The 24,950-nt window shown below is 40.4% G+C and overlaps 2 protein-coding genes across 4 annotated transcripts in view; both read right to left on the reverse strand.

Moving 5' to 3' along the window:
* Positions 1–6,197: 6,197 nt before the first annotated feature.
* On the reverse strand, positions 6,198–15,386 carry SMIM9 (small integral membrane protein 9). Its single transcript, XM_009235446.2, has 4 exons — positions 15,276–15,386; positions 13,409–13,649; positions 12,222–12,351; positions 6,198–6,350 (listed from the first exon to the last, which is right to left on the reverse strand). The coding sequence occupies exons 2-4, from the start codon at positions 13,548–13,550 to the stop codon at positions 6,323–6,325; spliced, it is 300 nt and encodes a 99-aa protein (XP_009233721.1). The 5' UTR covers positions 13,551–13,649; positions 15,276–15,386; the 3' UTR covers positions 6,198–6,322.
* Positions 15,387–18,487: 3,101 nt separating this feature from the next.
* The window catches only part of F8 (coagulation factor VIII), a 219,492-nt gene continuing 213,029 nt past the window's right edge, over positions 18,488–24,950 (reverse strand). For 2 of the 3 annotated variants that reach the window (XM_024240562.3, XM_054545278.2), the window contains exon 5: positions 18,488–20,536. In XM_024240562.3, coding sequence (XP_024096330.1) covers positions 20,381–20,536 — 156 coding nt within the window. In that variant the 3' untranslated portion in view covers positions 18,488–20,380. The remainder of the gene's footprint in view (positions 20,537–24,950) is intronic. The other variant, XM_024240561.3, reaches the window with a different exon arrangement.

Consider the following 24,950-nt stretch of genomic DNA (forward strand, 5'->3'; position numbering starts at 1 on the left):
ACCCACCGATCATATAAGATTTGATCCCACATTTTTTTTTTTCTTAAAAGGAGGAACTGAGCTGTGGCCAGACCATTCATGATATGCTTGGACTTTCTGGTTTGTCCTGACCTTCCCTCTTTCTTAAATAACCAATCATTTTATTCTGGGACAAAAAATTACCATGTAAGATTCTTTATCATATAAAATTATTTTTAAGCTTTCTTACCAAAAATACTTCTTTATTTCTATACCTTTCTTTACATATCTCTTATTTCCCTGTTCTTTTTACCTTGTTTTATACATAACCTTTAAGTAACCTTTGAATTAGACAAAAATTATTCACCCTTTAACAAGAACACACACATTTTTTAGAAAAAATGTTTTCCTACAACACATATTTTTTAATTAGAAAATACCCACTTAATGAAATACCTATTATTTAACTTTAGATTCTAAATTATGGCAAGTTTATCTACAAGTATTTATCCCATCACATTTACCTAATTATTTTATTTTTATAGTTTACCTAGATTATTTATGAAAACTGCAGCAGTCACCAAAGTTATTTTCCTGTCAACCATTTTATAGCTTGTGAATTTCAGGCATTTATCTGAGTTAGAATCTTAAGATTGAATACATGGTTATTTTACCAAATAATTCAGGATTTAGCTGTTTTCATTAAACCAATAATAATGTCTTTTTTGTGAAAGATTACACAAGAAAAGATCATTCTGTTTTGGGCTGGGTTTATTGTTTAATAACCTTTATGACAGCTGGGCGTGGTGGCTCAGGCCTGTAATCCCAGCATTTTGGGAGGCCGAGATGGGCGGATCACGAGGTCAGGAGATCGAGACCATCCTGGCTAACACGGTGAAATCCCGTCTCTACTAAAAGTACAAAAAAATTAGCTGGGCGTCTGTAGTCCCAGCTACTTGGGAGGCTGAGGCAGTAGAATGGCGTGAACCCTGGAGGCGGAACTTGCAGTGAGCCGAGATCGCACCACTGCACTCCAGCCTGGGCGACAGAGCCAGACTCCGTCTCAAAAAATAAAATAAAATAAAATAAAATAAAATAAAATAAAATAAAATAAAATAAACTTTATGACAAATTTTGACATCTTATAATATTTGGCAGGGATAAGTATGAAATCTCTTGATCAATAAATGCAAACAAAAATGTATACTGACATTTCTGAAGATATTTGTAATATTACTCTACCAATAATTTTAAAGCTAGCTTATTAAAAGCTCTACTTAAGTCATGTGAGCTTGAAAAGCATTTGGGCTTATTATTTAATTTATGAGTACTCTTTAAGCCAAATTTGGTACCTTGTGGCAGAAAACATATAACAAAATACATCTACATACACATAAACACACACACATACACACTCATATAAACAAATATCCTAGAGCATTTACTTCAGAACTCTAGCCACGAGATATTAATAACAACTCATTGGTTTGCAAAAACAATAACAAAAAGAAATGGTTAGGTGCAAACAGTAGATTTTATCTCAGTAGAAAAGTAACAACAGACTTAAAGCAGGCAGAAAAGAAAGCAGAGAGACAGAGAACTTAGGAGCTTTATAGCTGCAGATCGACCTTCAGGCTCTGAATTTTCCTTGATGTAATTTGCCTGTCAGTTGAAAATGTGCACAAGAACAGACCTAACGCGTAACCAGCTGGAGTATTAGAAAATCTGGCCCTTCCATTTACACAGCCACTTGCAAGTACAGGAGCCATAAAACCAAATGGGGTTCCAAGGGGGGTTGTTCTCCTTGTCTTTCCTTATTCTTAGATGATGTGTTTCCCACATTTTTTTTTTCTTAAAAGGAGGAACTGAGCTGTGGCCTAGGGTTTAGTGTGGTGGGTCAAAGTGTGCTGGTTGTGGACAGGACTCCACAATGCATCACCCCTGAATTGTTTCGGTCCTCTTTTGTGTCTCAGTTTCTCTCTCCAGAGGTCTAGCACCTCTGGGAGGGCTCAAAGTTTGGGGTGAGCAGCTCCTATATGTGCTCCCTGGATGAGCTTTTAAAACTAATTTTGTTGGCAATTCCCTGTAGGGCTACTTCACATCACATGGAGGCAACCCCCAGACACTCCCACTTGGCCTCCAGTCACCCAGGAGCACCTTTTGACTGGGAGGAGCAAAATGCCCTTTCTCTTTGGAGTTGAGGAAACTCAGTCTCTCATTTATCTATGAAAGTGACAGTGCAGTTCCTCATGCAAATATGCAGACAAGCCAATGGAGATTAATTTGGGGAGGAAAGGCAATGGAGAAGACTCTTTAAAATGCACCTCTGAATTAGAATTGAGATCCTAAACAACTTCCTAGGAGGAAAAAAGCCCAGCCAAGACCACTTTCTGTAAACTGTCCTTGGCCACCTTTAACTGTAGCTCTTGTCTGCTATTACACATGCCAAGGTCAAATCCTCTCACAGGACAAGGTAATCTCTGGTACCCCTGATAAAGGACTTAAGAAGAAATCACTTAGGCAGATAGTAAGGGTATGGGGATCCTCAGCAAAGCTTTTCTTTTTAATGAAAAGCAGCCCCAAATGATTTTCTAACAAAGAGCAGCCTGTAAAGTTCAGCTGCAGACATAGAGAGGCAAGATGGCTCCAATCAACTGGAAAGCCATTTGCATAATAATATTCAGCTGGGGCCACCAGCTTCCCCCCCCTCCCCCCGCACTATGTAAACGTCATACCTGATCGAACCAATCTGTGAGCCCTATGTAAATCAGACACCACCTCCTCAAACCTGACTAAAATTTGGCGCATCCACCACCTGCTGGTCCTTTCCACCGGGAGACCCCTTTCTCTAGAGAAAGCTGCTTCTCTTTCTCTTCTCTTCTGCTCATTAAACCTCTGCTCCTAAACTTGTGTGTGTCCATGTCCTAAATTTTCCTGGCGCATGACAATGAACCCCAGGGTGTATACCCCAGACAATGTAGCCACTTCACCCCCGGAAGCCAAAGAGGTCAGGTAATGCAATACAGGAGAGCAGAGCTTTACACCTAAGAAGAATCTACCCATGACTCTTGAAACTCCACAAAGAAAACAGAACACCCCCAGAGGAGTGAATGGTGCCTTTGTCCTGAGTTCTTTAAAGGGTTAGAGTCATTAGATGCCTTCTTTAGATTCTTCTTGGTACCAAAGATGGCGAGGGGAGAAGGAGGAATAGGGTGGAAGAAAAGTAAACGAAAGAACAATTATTTTTTTAAGACAGGGAGCAAACACACAAACCAAGTGCATGTTTGGTCATTTTTTTCTCTTTTGCAGCTGCGAGGAATTTTAGCCAATTCAGAGATACCTTGTTACTCACTATTTGGAATTCTCATTCGAATTTGACCAAGTCAGGTAGAATTGGCCAAATCTGATGGGAGAAAGACTGGAACAAACAACAAAAGAACCCCAACAATATGATTACTGAGTCCTCTAATGGTAAGGAGAAATTAAGACCAGCTGACTGTTAATCATAACTTTAGCCAAGAGAAAACTCCAATTCAGCTACTTACCTAGGAGTGGGTCTCAGGCTGAAGACTGCTCTCTACCATCCCAGAAGTAGGAAAAAACTCAAACTCACCTCCCCTGTTGGAAGTGAGCTCAAATTCCAGAATGCAGTTATCTGCCTTTCATTGTCATGGAAGCAGGAAAACTTGCCTTCCTTGTTGGAAGCAAGCAAAACTCCGGAAAAGGAGTTGTACAGCAAAATAAACTTTAGATCTCAACCAAATTTTGGGAGATGAGGGATTCTCTGGAGGGAGGGGAGCTCCCAGGCCTCAGCAAATTGTTCTATTGGTTTGAGCCATAAAGATAGCTCAAGTTGGTACCAAGTACTGATAGGAGATTTGTCAAAGGTCAGGGCCACCTCCACTCAGAGTCTCTTTGTGGTCACCAAATGTGTACCTCAAATATCTGAGACAGGTCTCAGTGAATTTAGAAAGTTTATTTTGCCAAGGTTAAGGACATGCCCATGACACAGCCTTAGGAGGTCCTGATGCCATGTGCCCAAGGCTTGGTTTTATACATTTTAGGGAGACATGAGACATCAATCAGTATATGTAAGATATGCAATGGTTTGGTCCAGAAAGGTGGGACAACTTGAAGTGGGGAGGGGGCTTCCAGGTCATAGGTAGATAAGAGAAAAATGGTTGCATTCTTTTGAGTTTCTGATTAGCCTTTCACTGAATACACAATTTACATGTGAGAGCAGGAAGAGTCACTTGTGCTTTAGTCTGACTTTGTGAAACAATAGGGCAAAGGAAGCAATCAGATATGCATTTGTCTCATGTGAACAGAGGGATGATTTTGAGTTCTGCCTGTCCTTTGTTTACAAGGAATTTCTTCATGGGCAAATTGTGAGGAAGGTATGTAGCTTTAAAAAAAAAACTTTGTAGTTATCTTATTTAGGAATAGAATAGGAGGCAGGTTTGCCCAATGCACTTCCCAGCTTGACTTTTCCCTTTGGCTTGGTCATTTGGGGGCGATTTATTTTCCTTTCATGGGGTCAATCCATCAAGAAGACATAACAACTGTAAATATATATATGTATGCACCCAACATTGGAGCAGCTAAATATATAAAGCAAATATTTACAGAAGACAAGGGAGAAATTGACAGCAACACAGGGACTTCAACACCCCATTCTCAACAGTGGACACATCATCCAGAAAGGCAGTCAGTAAGGAAACATTGGACTTAAACAAAACTCCAAGTCTTTTCTGAGTTCACACGACAGGCCTTGTGGCAGCCCACTGGATCTCACCTCAGCATCAATTAGAATTTCACTTCAGTTTTTCTTTCTCTTTGCATTTTCTCTGTAGTAAATTCCTAACCTCCTGCAGTTTTCTCTAGCTCAATAAATGACAACCCCATTCTTTCATTTGCTCGGGCCAAAAACCTCCGAGGCATCCTTGAAGCCTCACTCTCTCTCTCATCTCATCCAAATCCTAATGAAATCCCATCTGCTCTCCCTTCACATCCCTCCTCTGATCTAAACCTTCTGTTGGCCCCCACTATGGCCCCCAGGAAGAGCCTAAATCCTTTCAATGGCTCACAATATCTACTCTGCCCCTTGCTTAATCCGGTTTCTCTGCTACCACTCAAATATACCAGGGATGCCCTTGCCTCAGCACCATGTGGCTGTTTGAAAGATCTGAATCTTCGCATTAGCATGGTGACTCCACAAGAGCTGGGGTTAGATAGCACCATTGCACTCCAGCCTGGGTGACAAAGCAAGACCCCGTCTGTGTGTTACCTGTTCAGTGTCTGGCTCACAGTAGGTGATCAACAAGTGTCTGTTGAATGAATGATTTCAAACTCAGAACAGCAAAAAGGAAAAGCAAATTAATATATATATTTTTTGAGACGGGGTCTTGCTCTGTCACCCAGGCTGGAGTGCAATGGCACTATCTCAGCTCACTGCAGCCTCCGCCTCCCGGATTCAAGCAAGTCTCCCACCTCAGCCTCCTGGGTAGCTGGGATCACAGGGGCGCACCACCATGGCCAGCTAATTTTTGCATTTTTAGTAGAGATGGAGTTTCACCATGTTGGCCAGGCTGGTCTCGAACTCCTGACCTCAGGTGATCCACCCGCCTCGGCCTCCCAAAGTGTTGGGATTACAGGCATGAGCCACCGCACCCAGACAATAATTTTTAATAATATTACCTGTATTACATTTATAATAGTGAATAAATAGAAACACCTTAAATAATTATTATATGGAGAGGTCGTTAAATGACTTATGTCATGTCCACTACATTAAAAAAAAAAGCTCATGTTTAAATTAGTTTGGGAAATGCTATATATTATACTCCCTTGTGGAGATTAGTATTAGCCTGTTAAAAGTTCTTAGAAGTCCTTGAGCAAAGAAAAATAGGTTTAAATTTGTTTAATCCAGCATTTCCCAAACTAACTGACCACAGGGCCCTCACAGTTTTGTGACTTTTATTAAAACAGAACTATTGTTTCACAGAACAGACTTTGGAAAACTTGTAATACATATATAGAAAAAAATTGAAGGGAGGTACATCAAGATGTTAATGATATTTATGTCTGGTTGCTAGAATTATGGAAACTTATTCTTTTCTCTGTATTTCTCAAATTTTTTTGCAATAAATATGTATTACTATTATAACCAAAACAGTAATAAGGATATTCACATTTTAAAATTGCAACTTTTGAAGGAGAAAATGAAGGCAAAGATAATTCAAGTTGGAAGACAATTTAATTTTAACTGATAGATACTTCCTCATTTTAAGCGGATAGCAAATGCCCCACTCTTTTGGAGTCCAACCGGAGAGACCACACTTGCCCTATTGAATCTTCTAGTTCTTCACTGGACTGGATCAACTACAAGAATGCTGGGAAAGGAAGATAAAATGGTGAATGCTCTGCACTGAGTTGCTATGTAATTATATCACCTTTTCAAAGATTGGATTTTACACCAGCTTTTCACTTAATATGAACCAAATAATTCCATACAAACAAAATACTTTGATGAAAAAGCAGAATAAGAATGTGTTTCCAGTACAGTGGGGCTTGGAGGTAGTGGTATAAGTATGGTTAGGTAGTTTTTCTTCTTTCGTTTTTAAAGTATCTTTTTAAAAATGAACTGATCAAACAATACAGCTCATTGTAGAAAGATCAGAAAGTGGTTTGAATTCTGGATTGAATCAGAAACAGTCCATCAATTTTTTTTTTAAAGTTAGTTATAGTGCCGGACGCGGTGGCTCACGCCTGTAATCCCAGCACTTCGGGAGGCCGAGGCGGGTGGATCACGAGGTCAGGAGATCAAGACCATCCTGGCTAACACGGTGAAACCCCGTCTCTACTAAAAATACAAAAAATTAGCCAGGCGTGGTCGTGGTGGGCGCCTGTGGTCCCAGCTACTCGGGAGGCTGAGGCAGGAGAATGGCGTGAACCCGGGAGGCGGAGCTTGCAGTGAGCCGAGATCGCGCCACTGCACTCCAGCCTGGGAGACAGGGCGAGACTCTGTCTCAAAAAAAAAAAAAAAAAAAGAAAAGAAAAAAAAGAAAGATCAGAAAGTGCAATTAGACAGGAAAAACAAAAGTTAACACCACCACCAATAATAATAAAACAACCTATTCACTACCACAAGGAGATAACCAATGTCTAATACTTCGGTTAGGTTCTTAGAGGCTTTCCCCCTATACAATTAGTTTTTAATAAGAAATTAGACTAAACTATATATCTTCTGTTATAATCTGCTTTTTCCACTCAATGATATTTCATGAATATGTTTCCATGTAATTATCCTTAGTACTCATTGTATGAATGTGCAATGCTTTCTTTAGCTAGCCCAGACTGATGGACATTTAAGTTTTCATTTCTTCACTATCGTAAACCATACTAAAAATTCCTTGTACACATATCTTTATGGACTTGTTAGAGCCTGTCAGTCCTCCCGATTGCCACCTCTGCTTCTGGAATGCTGAGAGATTAGCCAAGCTTCCATGTGCCTCAGGTAATAAGCAGCTAGCTTAAGCCTTCGTTACAGCTGCAGCTATTGGTATACACAGGTGAGTACAGAGGAGGAAGAATGAGGCACAGAGAGGCTGTTTGCAATCCTCACTGTGTGCAATCCTCACTGTGAAATGTCTTAATTAAAAATCAACAAGTATTACTGAGAGTCTACTATGTGCCCAGTACCAAGTCCCAATTTTTCCTGGAACTTGATGTGTCCTTTATGACCACAGACTCCAGTCTTCTTTAATTTCTGCAACACTTAAAAAATTATAACTTGGCCTGGCGCAGTGACTCACGCCTGTAATCCCAGCACTTTGAGAGGCCGAGGCGGGTGGATCACGAGATCAGGAGTTCAAGACCAGCCTGACCAACATGGTGAAACCCTGTCTCTACAAAAAATACAAAAATTTGCCGGCTGGGCGTGGTGACACGTGCCTGTAATCCCAGCTACTCAGGAGGCTGAGGCAGGAGAATCGATTCAACCTGGGAGGCAGAGGTTGCAGTGAGCTGAGATGGTGCCACTGCACTCCAGCCTGGGTGACATACTGAGACTTCACCTCAAAAAAAAAAAAAAAAAAAAAAAAAAGTCAGGAAACAACAGGTGCTGGAGAGGATGTGGAGAAATAGGAACACTTTTACACTGTTGGTGGGACTGTAAACTAGTTCAACCATTGTGGAAATCGGTGTGGCGATTCCTCAGGGATCTAGAACTAGAAATACCATTTGACCCAGCCATCCCATTACTGGGTATATACCCAAAGGATTATAAATCATGCTGCTATAAAGACACATGCACACGTATGTTTATTGCGGCACAATTCACAATAGCAAAGACTTGGAACCAACCCAAATGTCCAACAATGATAGACTGGATCAAGAAAATGTGGCACATATACACCATGGAATACTATGCAGCCATAAAAAATGATGAGTTCATGTCCTTTGTAGGGACATGGATGAAGGTGGAAACTATCATTCTCAGCAAACTATCGCAAGGACAAAAAGCCAAACACCGCATGTTCTTGCTCATAGGTGGGACTTGAACAATGAGAACACATGGACACAGGAAGGGGAACATCACACTCTGGGGACTGTTGTGGGGTGGGGGGAAGGGGGAGGGATAGCATTAGGAGATATACCTAATGCTAAATGACGGTTAATGCGTACAGCACACCAACATGGCACATGTATACATATGTAACAAACCTGCACGTTGTGCACATGTACCCTAAAACTTAAAGTATAGTACCAATAAAAAAAAAAGAAAAAAGAAAAATAAAAAATTATAACTTTTTCTTCTGTTGGATTATTTTGGTTCTCTTCATCAAAGAAATCATTCTGTGCCTCCTGCATCTACCATTTCTTCTCTAATCTTACTTTCACCAAACTGTTTCCTTAATACTGCTTGCCTATGTAATCCTGTTTTCCATATTTTCTTTTATATTTTGCACCAATGTCTCTTTTTCTTCATGCTTCCTCATTTTGGTGATAGTTTTACTTTTTGTCTTTTACATTTTTCTTGGGATTTTCCAACTAATTTTCATCTTCTTCTTTTGTTTTGGTATACCTTATCTGCCCTGTTGTATTTCTGCATATAGCATTTATTATTATTATTATTATTATTATTATTATTATTGTTATTATTATTGAGATGAGGTCTCGCTATGTTCCCAGGCTGGTCTCAAACTCCTGGCCTTAAGCAATCCTCCTGCCTCAGCCTCTGAAAGTGCTGGGATTACAGGCATGTGCCACCATGCCCAACCTTAGCTATTATTTTATATTTTGTATCAAATGTTTTGAATTTATGGCAATATGTTAGTACATGGTTTTTATCTGCCCTGAGATATTTTTCTAGTGAGTATTCCTCATCTGCCATTTCTTGCTTATACGTTTCTTGTGTTTTCCATACAGTAACTCTGTATAGATCTGGTGCTGTTTCCTGTTGAATGAGGTAAACTCTTACTGGACCAGTTATTTACAGGAGATGTGCACAAGTCCAGTGCTACACTTTGGACTAACAAATTCTCTTCATGATGCTGAGGTATGTGTGAGCTCTTGCAGCCTTTACTTCTTTCCAGTCAAGTGAGAGCAGCAGATGTAGGTCTGAGCATAAAGAAGTTTCAGACTTTACCTTCTTGCCTCAAAAGACTGCTTCTTAAAAATATGGCTTGCCTATATGCTTATTCATTCAAATTTATCTGTTAGGCTTCTACTTGGTGCCCAATTGGGTCCAGAAATGTTTCTTTCACTAGTTAGCTTGCTTGTTCCCAGCAAGGGCTTATTGGCTTTTCTCTTCAGGTTAAGCCATCTACTTCAAAGAAGGAATTCTTTTTCTTGGCATATTGCCTGCTTCATCTTCACAGAAGTCCCTCTGAATATGCATGGTTAACCAATACTTCAGATGCTTTTGATGCAGCTGACCTGTCGACCACAGTTTGAGTAACAATGACTTCAAAGATGTGGAACCAGACATATGTTGATTTGAGTTCCAGCTTCCTTGGTTGGTTGCTAGGTATACTAGTCAGGGATATTCAGCTGCTATAACAAACAATCCTGAGATCTTAGTAGCTTAACACAATAAAATTGATCCTTCACTCATGCCTCATTCTGATGTAAGTTAAGTTCTCCTCCACGAGGTGATTCAGGGATCCCAGCTCCTTCCATCATGTGGCTTCACCATCTTAGAGTCCTTCAGTTGAAGCCATGCATATGTGAAAGAGAGAGGCAGCATGGACACATGTGCAAGACATTTTATGGCTAGGCCTGGAAATGTCATACATTCCTTTTGCTCGTATTTAACTGGCCAAATCTCAGTACTGTGGTCCCAGCCTAATTGGAAGGAAGGTTGAGAATATAATGTTACTCTGTGCTTGGAGAAGAAGGAACAGGATTGCTGAACATATAGCCAGTCTCTGTTACAGTCTGTCTTTCTGATCACCCAGTATCTGTTTCACTTTTCCTTTCATACTTGGAACACAGCCACCCTGTCATGCATATGGAAATATTCCACCCATATTTCCGCTTGAGAAAGGCCTTATTTCCCTAGCTGCTGAGAGTGTTGTCAGCAGAAAGCCTCTACCTGTTAGCTCATTCAGGGTCTGCCTCAGCGGCAGAGAGCTTCCATGTGCTTTCTGGGGGCAGCCCACATCCAGTGAATGACTGAGGTGGGGTTAGAGAGGTCCAGCCATTTCAGCCATGTGGGACAACCCTGATGGGGCCGACTGAGTCTTTGTTGGGCTTGCAAGACAGTTTGATTTTTCCCTTCCATTCCCGATCTTCCACAGGCGTTGATCATTAGTAATACTCTGAATGCCAAATTCCGGTCTCCCTGTCTAGTTTCGGAATACCTGACTTGTGGCAAACCCTTTCCTCAGTACTAAATCACACTCATCACTGTGTCCAGCTCAAAGTCCAGAGTATCTGGGTGATGCTTAGTTCTCTCAAGTCTGGAGGTGGCTCTGCTTGGTTAAGCGACCTGTGAACTAAAACGAGTTGTCTGCTCCTGATCTCCACACCCCAGCATAATGATGGAACAGGAAGAGGATAAGCACCATAAACATTCCCATTTGGAAATAGGAAGAATGAGAGACACACAGCAGTCACTGCTCTGTGGCAATCCTGGAGTCCTGGTGGGTAGGCATGGATTAGGCCCAAATCCTGCTTTCAAAGGGTGACTCTGTGGCCCATTGTCCATTCTCTGGGAGGCTCTACTGATCCATTATTCTCTATGGCTGCATCTGAAGCAAATGTTGGGACCTTCAAAGCTGGTGTCCTTCTTTTTCATGGAAGGTTGGAGGCCTAACTATTGTTTACAACTGATGGCTCATTTAGTTCTGGCTCATGGTTTCTCTGGCAATAAGCTTCTCTCAAAAGCTTAGCTGACTTCTAATCTATTTGCCTCCAATCAGTTCCATGTGCCAGTAACCACATCCAAGGTTGCTTCCTAGACACAGTTCTTGATCCTGTGATCATTTTGAGGTTACAGGAGCCATAAGTGATGCCATACCCTTAATCTGATCTTTATCCTCAGCCACTTTTATTAGATTTTTGAGCTCTGCAGGACCCCCCATTTCTATTCTCTATTCCCTTTTAGTTCCTCTCGCAAACTGGCCAACTATTTCCTGACCTCATCTCTTTAATACCTTTGTTGATCACTTTCATAGGTCTCCCCACTTGGACTCTGTCTCCCACAATAGCAATGACCTACCAATTTGTAATTTTTAATTGTCTTCTTTCTCTGTCTTTCTAGCAACAAGCACAGAGACAAGCAAGTAGTCATTTGTTGGTAAATACTGACTGAATTAACAAAATTTAGCTCAACTATTTTGTTTTCCTCAGGATTCTTTTGGCTTCATATGATTTATGTAGATAAATATTATGGTAAATTTTCAGGAAATTGAGAGCACAGCTAATTATATATTTTCTATGTACAGTTCCTGAGCCACAGGGAATAAAAATTAGGAGTTAATAAAGTTGATAAAAGAAATGACCAGTTGTAAACACTGGTCATTAAATGTGACCTGTCAGTCATTGGTAACAAATGGAGCAAGTTGGAGGAAGTAAAAGAGAAAGTAGACATTTTAAAAGGGGGTTGCATGACCTTTCACAGTTTTCCTCCCAGAATTGAATTTCTTAAAACTTCCCCTTAATTACAGATATGCAGGCTGGTGAGCAACCTGTTTCTGTTCCCACCCCCCTTCACGTTCCCTCTCTCCTCCCTGTCTCTTCTTCCCACAGAAGCTTACGTGAAGCAGCAGAGGATCCCCATTAGTGCTGAGGTGAGAAGAAAAGCAACAATGGCTGCTGGAGGTAAGGCACTCTTGATAAGTTGCCATAAGTAATCCCTGAAGTTGTTCAGCCAGGACCTGTGATTACCTGCAGAAAGAGCATAGCCATTCATTGAGGAGAGGTCAAGTAAATGATAGGGCTGGCGTTTGAATCCAAATTCGAGTTCAAATAGTTGTCGCAGATATCATGTTCTTACAGTTGTCCAGAGCCCATATTCTAAACTACTTTGCTGTGCTGCCTGTAAGATGTTCAAAGGGCAAACACTTTGTTTTTAAAGTATCCCGAGATGGATATAATTTTTGCCTCCTTGTAAGTCAAATAGGAACAATAATTGTTGTTTCAGATATCTTAAGGGTTGTTTTGAGTATATTGGATACTTTTTGAAAGAGAAGCATGAATTGACAACAAGAAAGTCTTTACTAAAGTGTTGTTGCCCAGAGTATATCTGGGAGTCCTGCAGGAGGCTGAGGAGAGGGAGTATCCCAGGAAGAGAAAGGAGAAGGCCACCAGCCCTAAGAGCAGAGGAGAAAGGGGCCAGGGCAACTGGAAGAAGGACCTCTAGGGGGAGTTTGCTGATCATTGTAAGGCTGGGGATGTTGGGTCTTTTCATTAGCAACTGGGGGAGGAAGGTACAGTGCTTTGACCCTAAAGAAAGAAGTAGGGGAAAATGAAAGTGTCTGCAGCATGGAGTTGAGAGGATTCACCACTAACCAGCAAGACACTTGAATATTATGTGTGTGCATGTTGGAACCTAGATTGTGGATCAGTGGACCATCAGGTTTATTTTCAATTTCACCTCCTTTGTCAAGTCTTTCCTGACCCCTCCCCCAAAACAATTTAAATTATCCCCTTGTCCCCTGGGAGCATTGATCATACTCCATGGAAGGTTGGCGTCTATGGCTTTGTCTGCCTATCTGTGAGCTCCTTCATAACAGAGGCTGTTCAACTCCTAATCCATGCAGTTCAGAAAAGGGCTTGATACGTAGTAGGTAGGTTAATGCTTGTTGAACTAAATTGAACCAAACCAGAATAGTTTGCTTTCCTATGAACATTCTTTTTAAACATGAAATTCATTTTACCTGACCTGAAACATGAATCTTAAGTCCTATGAAGAAAGGAACATTCATCCTAACAGCAAACACACCCCCTGAGCGTGGTTTCGATCCTGTTTTTTCTTGTATTCCCAAGGCAGACAAAGGCGAAGGAGAGGAAGCTACTGTCTCCAACAAGAGGCAAGTTAGAGAGCATAGCAGAAATCCAATTATCAGCAGCTTCTGGGGTTCCATGGACTCCCACCTTCAGCTGTGGCTGAAGAGCTGGTAATCCTAGCTCACTCTGCCAAGGAGAGATGTTTTTGTCCGTAGGTCTTTCCACAGAAACTTTGCCTGAAAAGTTAGACAATGATGGTTTAGTTCATATTCCAAAAATCTTCTCACCATCACGAACATAAGGATAATTGACTGACTTACACAGGTGACTCCTGAAAATGGTCAGTTTCCAAAGCAAAATGTATCCCCTCCAAGAAAACAAAGCAAAACCTGACTATGCTCTATCAGGTCAGATACCTGACATTCCCTCCTACACCTGATACCTTTTCAATCTTCCCCAACTCAATTAGTAGAAACTCTTTCACCTGTTCAGGCCGAAAAACGTACATTCACATTGTTGTGCAACAGATCTCTAGAACTTTTTCAACTTGGAAAACTGAAACTCTAAACAGCCCCTCATTTTTGTTTCTATGAATTTGACTACTTTAGATACCAAATATAAGAAATTTCTATATATATCTATATATTTGTAACTCCATGATATATTTTATATATTCAAGTAACAAACTTTTATATTGCTTTAAAAAGTAAATGTTTGCTTAGATTTACATATATAGTAATGACTCTTCTTTTTCTCTCATACACTTTATCCATCAGAAAAGTCTAGTCACCTTTACTTACAAAATGTATCCAGAATCCTGCCACTTCACACCACCTCCACTGCTACCCACCATCATCTCTGTCTTTCTGCTTCCATCCTTGCCTCCCTTAAGCCTCTTCTCCAGTGAGTGGCCAAAGAGATCTTGGTAAGTTGTAGGTCAGATTATGTCCTAGTTACTGCTGACCACATATCCTATGAGTCTCCTCTTGATCATCACTCCAACTTAGCCTCATTTCATTTTGAACAGGCTAGGCGTGTTCCTACCTTGGGGCTTTTTCACTTGCTTTTCCCTTTCCAGGGAATGCTTTTCCCCCAGGTATTCTCAGAATTTATTTCCTCACCTCTGTCAGGTACTCAGATATCACCTTCTCAATGAGGATTTTCCTTAGTTCCCATCGTTAAAATCGTACCACCCTCCTACAAACTTCCTAATTGTCTTACCTGCTTGATTTTTCTCCAGAACCTCATCAGAACCTAGTAGAATATATTTTACTTTACTTTATTATATGTATCTCCTGAATATAATGTAAGCTCTATGAGTGCAGGGATTTTTGTCTGTTTTGTTCACTGCTAAACAGTACCTAGCACATAGGGTATCCAGGTGCTTAATAAATATTTTTTGAATGAATGGCGACTTTTGGCAAATATTGTTCCCACCCATTTTTCATTTACTACATCCAACTAGATAAGCTGAAAAAGCTGAATCCTCCCTTTCTCAGCCATCCTTGAAGTTAGGCATGGCTATGTGATGTAGCTCTGGATAATGAAACATAAGGGAAATCTGATGGATAGCTTTTGGGAAGGCTTTTTGCTGTCTTGATAAAAGAGATGGTGCTACCATTTTCCCTTTATGCTGCCTTGAATATTGTTTAAGAAATGTTGACTGAAGTTGCTCTGGTAATTTCAAGCCACTAAACTAACACCTGTATCTGCTTCTGGACTGCATGGTATGAGAAAAATATACTCTTATTTGAGCCATTATAATTTGGGCCCCCTATTACTTAAGACATTTATAACTGATACACTCACCTACTGTTTGATACGGCTTAAAAAAGACCCACATCCAGTGGGAAACCACTTACCTGAAAATGGACTTAGGACCACGGAATTCAAAGAACCAGTGGAATTAGGCCTTAGTCTTTAGAGGGCAGAAGTCTTCAGAAGAAGCTGGTTAGTCTTCTCCTTAGGTCTCTGAAGTTCCAAATAGAATTCCACCACTCCTTATGATATCATTGATTACATTTAACCCTCCCCCAGTCTCCGTATTTGACAGCTAAGCACACAGACATCATTTTCTGTCTATGTATAAACATCTGTGTTGATACCAAAACCCATCCTTGCAGTAGTTCTATCCTCTTAGGCTTGAATAATTCTAAGATATTTTATTCACCACATGGTATCTAACTATGCCTTATAATAACATATATATGTGGCATTTCATATCAGGGAAAAAGACATTATTTAATATCATGTTGGGTGTGAGCCCTTTGCCATGCTATGCAAAATAGAAATTCTAGATGGATCCAGGACTAAACAAAAAATAAAATTATATACAAAATATGACATTGTCATACTTTTATGATAGAAAATTCTATGTGTGGATATTTTTATAATCTTGGTGCAGAAAAAGCTACTCTAAGCATGTCATAAACCCAAAGCCATAAATGAAAATGCTGATACATTTATAACATAAAAATGTAAAGCTTTCATATAGCAAAACATTGTTTAAAAAAGATAAAAGGTTAATGACAAGTAATTTCACAGCATATACGACAGACATTCAATTAAGATTGTTAACGTACAAAGAACTCTTACAAACTAATTAAAAAGAAATAGTTCTGGCTAGGCACAGTGGCTGACGCCTGTCATTCCAGCACTTTGGGAGGCTGAGGCAGGAGAATAGCTTGAGCCCAGGAGTTCGAGACCAGCCTGAGCAACATAGCGAGATCCTGTCTCTACAAAAAATTTAAAAATTAGCTGGGTGTGGTGGTTCATGCCTGTAGTCCCAGCTACTCGGGAGGCTGAGGCAGTAGCCTGGCTTGAGCCTGGGAGATTGAGGCTGCAGTGAGCTATGATCATGCCACTGCACTCCAGCCTGGGTGACATGAGGGGCTTAAAACCTAGATGATGGGTTGATGGGTGCACCCAACCACCATGGCACATGTATACCTATGTAACAAACCTGCATGTTCTGCACATGTACCCCAGAACTTAAGGTAAAAAAAAAAAAATGCAAATCAAGTCTAGGCAACATAGCAGGATACTGTCTCTACAAAAAATAAAATATTAAAAAAATTAAAAAAATACTACTTATCCATAGAAGAACTAGCAAAAATGGTATCTCAGTTAGGGTCCTATCAGAAAACAGAGCTACCAGGAAATACATAAAATGAAAGTTTTTGTAGAGTCCTCCAGTCTCCCCCAGTTTCTTGCTGTGTCATGCTAGAAAATCATGGAGTGGCTTGATCATTGAATGAAAATTGGGACCTTGAACATTCCCAGGCGCTGATAAAGGTATCTAGGTTGTGACCCAAAACACTGAAAGGAACTGGCCCTGGCCCTTGAGCCAAATTCCTCTAAACCCTCATATGAGCTCCATACCCTGACCTTTCTGTGGAAGGAAAGGTGAGGCGAAGTGGAGAAAGCAAGTATACACTGGAAGCCTGAAAGGAGAAGAGCCCATGAAATGGACTAAAACCTGCATCAGTCTCATATTATCTCCAAGCTTCTAACTTCGATGGTGGAGTAACATGCATGAGAAGGTCATGTGTTTTCTGAAAGAGCTAAACACACAACTTTTCTAGGACTTGGAGAAGCTAAAAGATCCAGCAGGAGCCGGAGGACCTGCAAACTTGGTCACTGTCCTGTGCCCACCAGGTAACCCCACAAAATAGTGACAATGTGAATAAGCTGAAAATGAGCATTGTGTGCCTGTCTGACTTTTCCATTGTAAAAAGAATATGGCTGTCATATAAGTTAACTTTAGCTGAATGAAAAATTACCTCCAACTTAGCAACTGTGAAGAAAATATTTATTACCTTATAGTTTCTGTAGGTTAGTTTTGGAGTGGCTTAGCTGAGTGGTTGTGGCTTGGGTCTCTGATGAGATTGGAGTCACGTACCTGCTGGGACTGCAGTCATCTGAAAGCTTGACTGTACTGGAGGATCTACTTCCAAGATGGTGCACTCACAGGACTATTGCTAGGATGACCAAAAATCCCAGCTTGCCTGGGACTCAGGATTGGCTTCATGGGAGTTTGATCTATGCAGGTCCACAGGGCCCCACACCCTGAGGGGCCCTATGTTTTGTTTGCTCTGATGTCACTGTCTTGAAATTCTTAATAATTTTATCTTTGATCTTGTGTTTTGTAAGGGAAGTTTAATGAGACCGCCTATTTCATCACACTCATTTTCTCCTCCCCACTGACTTTGTCAACATTCTTCTCCCTTTGAGTCTCACTGAACTCTGATGCATTGTGGGTCCACTAGAATGTTATGCTCATGGGCATTGTATACATTCTTTGCTATCCTATTTGCACGTAGTGTTTACAATGCATTTTTGCATTGTTGTAAAACTGTAGTAAGAACACAACATGGTATCTGCTCTCTTAACAAATTTTTAAGTGCCCAGTATGGTATCGTTAGCTATATGCACAATGTTGTACATTAGATCTGTAGAACTTAATTCATCTTGCATAACTGAAACTTTTTTTTTTTTTTTGAGATGGAGTCTCACTCTGTTGCCCAGGCTGATGGAATGCAATGGCATGATCTCGGCTCACTGCAACCTCCACCCACCTCCTGGGTTCAAGTGATTCTTGTGCCTCAACCTCCCAAGTAGCTGGGACTACAGGCATGTGCCACCATGCCCAACTAATTTTTATATTTTTATTAGAGACGGGATTTTGCCATGTTGGCTAGCCTGGTCTTGAACTCCTGACCTCAGGTGATCCGCCCGCCTTGGCCTCCCAAAGTGCTGGGATTACAGGCATGAGCCACTGTGCCCAGCAGCATAGGTGAAACTTTATGCCCATTGAACAAAAACTCCCATTTCTCTCTCAGTCTCTCTCTCTCCATATAAGCTGTTCTCCTGGATTGAGCCTCCATTTCTGATTTATTTTATTCAGCCTCTCATGAATTATATCATTTTTACTCTGAGTTCAATTTAATCTGGTTTTCTAACTCACTAATTTGGTTTTCTAGAGTGTCCATCTTGCTATTCAGTGCCCCTATTTGTTTTAAAAATCAATGTTCACATTTTTATTTCCAGCGTAAAAACACAATTCTCAAAGGCATTTGTTTGTATGTGTCAATGTTTTATTTAACTCATTACTGAAGAAACCAGCAGGAAAATAAAAGAGCTAGTTCCATGAACATTTGAGAAATAGAGATATATATAGTCAATGGGAAAAGAATGCCAAAACAAGATTATCAAGTTAAACATAACAGGAAATAAAACCATATCACCTTTGGGGTTAACTCCTCTACCGGGCTATAAAACAAAACAACTTATTCATTTCTGTAAGTTAGCCTCTAAACTTTAAGAACTTCAAAGGGCTATAAACCATTTGCACCTTCATCATTTGTGGATTGTGACTATACTGTGACAGCTATGTTATAGTTTCCAAAGAGGTCAGATAAGGGTCAAGCAGGATTATTAGAAAATACTCCAGCATAGAAAAAAGTAGCCATTCTTTTGCCTTTTCTCAGATTGGGATCCATTTTTCTTTCATATTAGGATCTCCTGTTTTCAAATTGCCCTGGGTTGCAATCTTTGGATGCTTCCTCCAACTGCTCTATAACTTATCCTTGCCTCCAGCCCCCTTTACTATCAGGAGATTCTGTGTAGTCATAGTGAAGGGGTCAGGCAGATGGAAGGAGCAGTAAACCCTTCACAATCTTATGGGGGTGGAGGGCAAGATGGGGGATCCTTATTGTGTGGTGATATGGCAGACTGGAGTGTTTTTTCTGTTTTCACCAGTCCAATTTTCTTCTGACCTCCTTGATATCTCAATTATGTAAGTAGGACTCTAGTTTTCAGTCATGGTATAAAATTTCCCCTGTTACATTTTTGTTGTGTTATTTTTAGCAGGAAATTAGTAGAGGGAGAGAGTAAACTGAGTGCATTATTAGAATTACAAAGTTTGTATCTCCTATCTCAGATAACCATGGATTTTCCTCATATTTCCACAGAAATATTAAATGTATGTCCTTTAGAAGCCTAATATCATAATCATTTTCTTTCTTGGCCATCACAAATTTCAAGAAGACATTGTTATTTTATTTCAAAGCTTTCAACAATTGCATCCTCCTTATTTTTTTATTGGTCAGAATTAAGACCAAATGGCTTTATATCTACATCTTTCTGAGATTACATCTATGGACACTCGTCAGAAAAATGCACATTTGCATTTATACAGAATGCCTTATATAATTTCAGGGGACTTAGGGATTCTTGAACCCCATCTATAATTCTCAGTTTAAGAATGCTAGTTTTGGAGATAAGAATGTGCCCCTCATAATGACTAAATAACATAATTATATCTATGTGTAAGGAAGCAGAAACAGACTTTAATGTAGTAGTTATTGTATTATCTCCATTTTGCAGATTGTCCAAATGATTTCCCATTTGACTTCAAGATTGTATTGATCTGATCCTGAAACATGTTTTGTTCCATGCTTGACAAGGATAATAAACAACTGAAAGTTTTATTTTAAATGTATGAGGCTTAACCTGAAATGCTTACATCATAAATATCTTTTTCAAACTTTCATCACATAGTTTTTCTACAACAGAGGAAGTGGTGACTCTGAGAGGCCTAACTTTTCAGGGAAGAATGCTTTCATGCGGGTTTCTCCTCACTTCTTTTTGCCTAGTTACATTGGAAGGAAGGAGTAATCTGGGAGCAGCTGCAGAAAATAGATAAGAGTTAAGTTAAATTGGATGCACCCTCCTGGCCCCCCACCAAAGAAATGCAGGATTAATGATAGTTAATTCAGGAGGCTTCAAGGCAGTGTCTGCTAGGACTGTATAGTTTAAATACATAGCAAAATAATGGTGCCGTGGACAATGTGGGGCAGGAAGTAAACCGAAGGTCAGCACAAAGGTAGAAGGCAAGCCAGGGAGGGACACTGCCCTGGAGCTGAGGGAGGAGTGACGGCAGTGGCAGGTGCTGCAGTGGCCACCCTCAGTAGAGCTCCTGTGCCTCGCAGCCCAGAACCTCTATCCTCAGGGCAATCTGGTGCACCCAACTCTGGGGGTGAATTCGAAGGTAGCGAGTCAGTAACGGTGGGTCTAGAGAGTTCACCATAGGTGTGAAGGAGTCTTGATTTCCCTGAAAAACCTGAAAGAGGAAAGATAGCATTTATTGGTTGTCTGACAGGACAATGGTCACTGCAAAGCACAGATGCTTTTCTCACTTCTAGTTGTTTCCAGTAGTCCAGGATTAAACCCTGGAAGATGACTAGATGACTCTGTCCCACGCATCTGGGACATCTAGAATTAAGAGCACCCTGCTTTGGAGGCCTTCACTCTAGCTAGGCCTTATATCTAGAATGTTCTCACCCACTTCCCAACCCTCAGTGACATTAAGTGCTTTGTCCTGGGTCACACACAGCACCTGTGTTGGACCATCTGGAGATGAAAGTCAGGCTTTGGCCAGCAGACTCCCTCGTCAATGCATTTTCTGTGGCAAGAGGAGTACATGGCAAAAGCTCAGAAAATGGTAGCTATCGTTATTAGTTAGATAAACTGGTTTTGCACGTGTTGGTGACAACTTCAGAATGATAACAAATGCAACACAGCAAGGCATGCAATTTAGTGTGGCTGGGCAACCTTGGCAGGAGGGGATGCAGAAGATAGAAAGAAGTGGGAAGAGTCTGAGACTCAAGGCATCTTGCTACTCCAGGACTTTGGAGCAAAGGCCACCTATAACTGGGTGGATGTTTCGGAAAATGAAGATCTGAATGTTCAAAACGTGTAATTCAAGGCAACTCTAAAACCCTGTGGGTTTTGTGCGGATTCTGAGGTAAAAATACAGAAGAAAGTCCAGCCAAATGGTGAGAATAAGCAAGAGTCTTGGAGAAAAAGGAACAGAATGAAGGCAATGTCCTACCATAATGCATGCTCTTGCAAGGACAGACAGACACCATGATATCCTTAGGATCTCCTGAGGCAGTTTGTGTAAAAGGAGGCAACTTGCCACCAAAATGGGAGAGAAGTGGTTAAACAGCAACAATAGGGCTCCTGCTTCCTGGGACTATTGGGTGACATTTTCCTCTAACAATCCTGGCATCTTCAAGTGTGGCGTCAGTTTTACTTCGGATTCCAAATGGGAAGGGACTTTTCCTGGCAAATGCACTGTGACGTAACACTGTGATCCTACAGAGAGTTTAGCTATCAGAACAAAAGAAGTTTGGGCCATCTTCATTAATCTAGCTACATTTTCCCCCTAGGTTCCCAACCCTGGCTGCTTATTGGAATCGCCTTTGGAGCTTTTAAAAAATGATGCATGGGCTAGCACCCCGCCCCCCACCCCACCCGCCCAAGAGATGCCAATTTAATTGGTCTGTTCCCACCTTGGCCCCCTTACTCTGGTCTCCAAGTTCTGCCTAATATAGCCCCTGCCCAAGTCTCTGATCTGTTCTCCCACTGCATTCCTCCTGTTTTACCGCATCGCAGATAAGCTAATCTTTTAGTTTCTCAACAATGTCAACTCTTGTTTTATTTAACATGAGAGCCTTTGTATATGTGATTCCCTCTGCTTGGAAGGCTCTTACCCCTTCTGTTTCTTCTTTTATCCATGTTTTTTACCCTTCGGGTCTCAGTTTAAATACTACCTCTTAAACTAAGCATAGTGGCATGCCCCTGTAGTCCCAGCTACTCAGCAGGCTGAGGCAGGAGGATTTCTTGAGCCCAGGAGTTTGAGACAAGCCTAGGCAACATAGCAAAATTCTGCCTCAATTTTTTTTTGTTTTTTTTTTGAGATGGAGTCTCGCTCTGTCACCCAGGCTGGAGTGCAGTGGCACCATCTTGGCTCACTGCAAGCTCTGCCTCCCGGGTTCACGCCATTCTCCTGCCTCAGCCACCCAAGTAGCTGGGACTACAGGCACCTGCCACCATGCCTGGCTGATTTTTTGTATTTTTAGTAGCGATGGGGTTTCACTGTGTTAGCCAGGATGGTCTCGATCTCCTGACCTCATGATCCGCCCGCCTCGGCCTCCCAAAGTGCTGAGCTACCTCTTTAGAAAGGTCTTCCTCATTATTCCTCATGTAAAATAGGACTCTTGTTTGTTCTAAATCTCAACTTATTTGTTTTCTTTGTAGCATTCAGTATCTTTTCCTTTATCTCTTTACATGCTTATTGACTGTTTCCTCTGTCTTCGCCACCAAATGTCAGTTCCACAAGGGCAAAGACCTTGGTCATTGTTGTATCTTCAGCACATAGAATATATAGCATAATGTATATAGCATGGCAAATATACCATAAACACCTATAGAAATAAAGTTCTGTATTTGGAAAAATTTTCGAGAAACATCAAGGTCCGTGTTCTGAGATTATTTTACAAATGTTTATGCTGTATTTGGAGGCTTTGTACATCTTTTGTTAGACTTAATCCTTACTGCATTAAATCAGGGGGCATGCGATGCCAGATTATCCCATTATTGATGATGCTAAGTTTGATCACTTGATTAAGATGTCCACCAAATCTCTATATTTATAAAGGTAACCCTTTCCCTTTCCTAACAATCTGTGGAGTGAGACTTCGAGACCATGCAAATATTCTGTTTCACAACAAGCTTTTATCCAATGGTATTAGCAACCCTTAAAGTTCTTTATAAGTATTCAATAGTACATTGATGGTTGCAAACTGATTTTCCAATTATGATCCATTACCCTCATTATTCCTTTTGATGCTCAAATTGTCTCAAATCTGGCCAACAGGAAGCCCTTCAGGCCAGTTTCTGTGTTCTTTTCACATGATCCCATTAATCTTCTGGCACATCAAGATCACCAAGATCATCTAAGATCGCCTGGCAGTTTCCTTGATCCAGCCTTGAAAAAGTCATTTCTCTAGGGAGCTCAGATTCTTTTGACTGGAAAATGGTAGTTAGAGACCAAGATTTGGGCATGGGATGGGCTCGTTATTACTGCAGCGTAATTACTTCTAGATTCCTTCAGTGAACAGTGCTAAGAATATGATTTTTTAAATTCCTAAGTTCTCACTGACACTTCTGATTCAACTCTAACATTCTTTTTGTTAGTATTAGATTTCTAGGGCTACTGTAACAAATTCACCACACACTTGGTGCCTTTAAAACAAAAGAAATTTATTCACTTATCATTCTAGAGGCTTAAAGTCTGGAGCCTGGAGCAGAGGCACAAAAGAGTGTGTCAAACACAAAATCACATGTAAAGCTTCTGTTTGGAAGTGGTATATGTCATGTCCAATCACATTCTATTGATCAAAATGAGCCACACGGCCATGCCTAAAGTTGATGAGGTTTTCAAGGAAAGAGGGAATAAAAACTCAAGAACATTAATACCATCTGCTTCATATGCTATTTTCTGTTCATTTAGAAATTCCTTACATTTTCTTGTTTCAGCAATAAGAGGTGATTTATGCAGGCAGACATGAGGGCTGAGTGGCTTACTAGGTTTCTTAGCCAGGAGTACCCTCTACTGTTGATAAATGGAAGTGTAATTTATTTAATGGATGGGACCAAAGAGGTTTGTGGGTCTTGTGATTTCGTAATTCACTTTTGTTTTTATAGGACAGTTAATTTCCAACATTTGCTTTCTTCTTTCTTTCTTTCTTTTTTTTTGAGACAGGGTTTCTCTCTGGAGCAAGGTTGGCTAGATTTATATATTTATTTTCTACTTGTAAATATAAACTTATAGTACTTTTTGTCTTCTGGTTATTCTATAGATGGGTTATGGGTGGTTTTAGTCATAATTTAAAATTGTGTGTGTATGTGTATGTATGGTTTTTGAAGACTGTGGAGAGATTTAGGCAGCTGCCATTATCTGACAGGAATGTGCAACTCGTGCTTGGAATTTTTAAATGCTATTTAAAATTATTTTTCCAACTGTTTCTGGTATACAGAAATACAATTAATTTTGATATTTATTTTGTTTTCAGCAAGCTTGAAAAATTTTAAAAATTCTAATAATTTATATATAAATTCCTTTGGATTTTCTATCTATGCCATCATATCTTCCACATACAATGAGTTTGTTTCATCATATTCAATCCTTACATATTTTCCTTCTTTTTCTCATCTTATTGCACTGCTTAGGACAGCCAATATGTATAATCCTTCAGTCTGTCACTGTGATAAATTATATCAGTTTTCTTTTCTTTTTTTTTTTTTAAATATCTAATAACCTTTTCTTATTTATTTATTTATTTATTTATTTATTTTCTTCTTCTTCTTCTTCTTCTTCTTATTATACTTTAGGCTCTATGGTACATGTGCGCAACGTGCAGGTAAGTTACATATGTATACATGTGCCATGCTGGTGCGCTGCACCCACCAACTCGTCATCTAGCATTAGGTATATCTCCCAATGCTATCCCTCCCCCCTCCCTCCACCCCACAACAGTCCCCGAAGTGTGATGTTCCCCTTCCTGTGTCCATGTGTTCTCATTGTTCAATTCCCACCTATGAGTGAGAATATGCGGTGTTTGGTTTTTTGTTCTTGCGATAGTTTACTGAGAATGATGATTTCCAATTTCATCCATGTCCCTACAAAG

The sequence above is a fragment of the Pongo abelii genome, chromosome X (assembly GCF_028885655.2).
Source record: "Pongo abelii isolate AG06213 chromosome X, NHGRI_mPonAbe1-v2.0_pri, whole genome shotgun sequence".
NCBI classification, from domain to species: domain Eukaryota; kingdom Metazoa; phylum Chordata; class Mammalia; order Primates; family Hominidae; genus Pongo; species Pongo abelii.

Excerpts from the sequence above, each read along its gene's own strand:
- SMIM9 (XM_009235446.2), bottom strand. The coding sequence starts at position 13,550 with ATGGAACCCCAGAAGCTGCTGATAATTGGATTTCTGCTATGCTCTCTA. Across the intron at positions 12,352-13,408 it reads ATCGAAACCACGCTCAGGGG|GTAATCACAGGTCCTGGCTG; the intron begins GTGTGTTTGCTG and ends CTCTTTCTGCAG. Across the intron at positions 6,351-12,221 it reads GGGATCCTCTGCTGCTTCAC|CATTCTTGTAGTTGATCCAG; the intron begins GTAAGCTTCTGT and ends TTCCTTTCCCAG.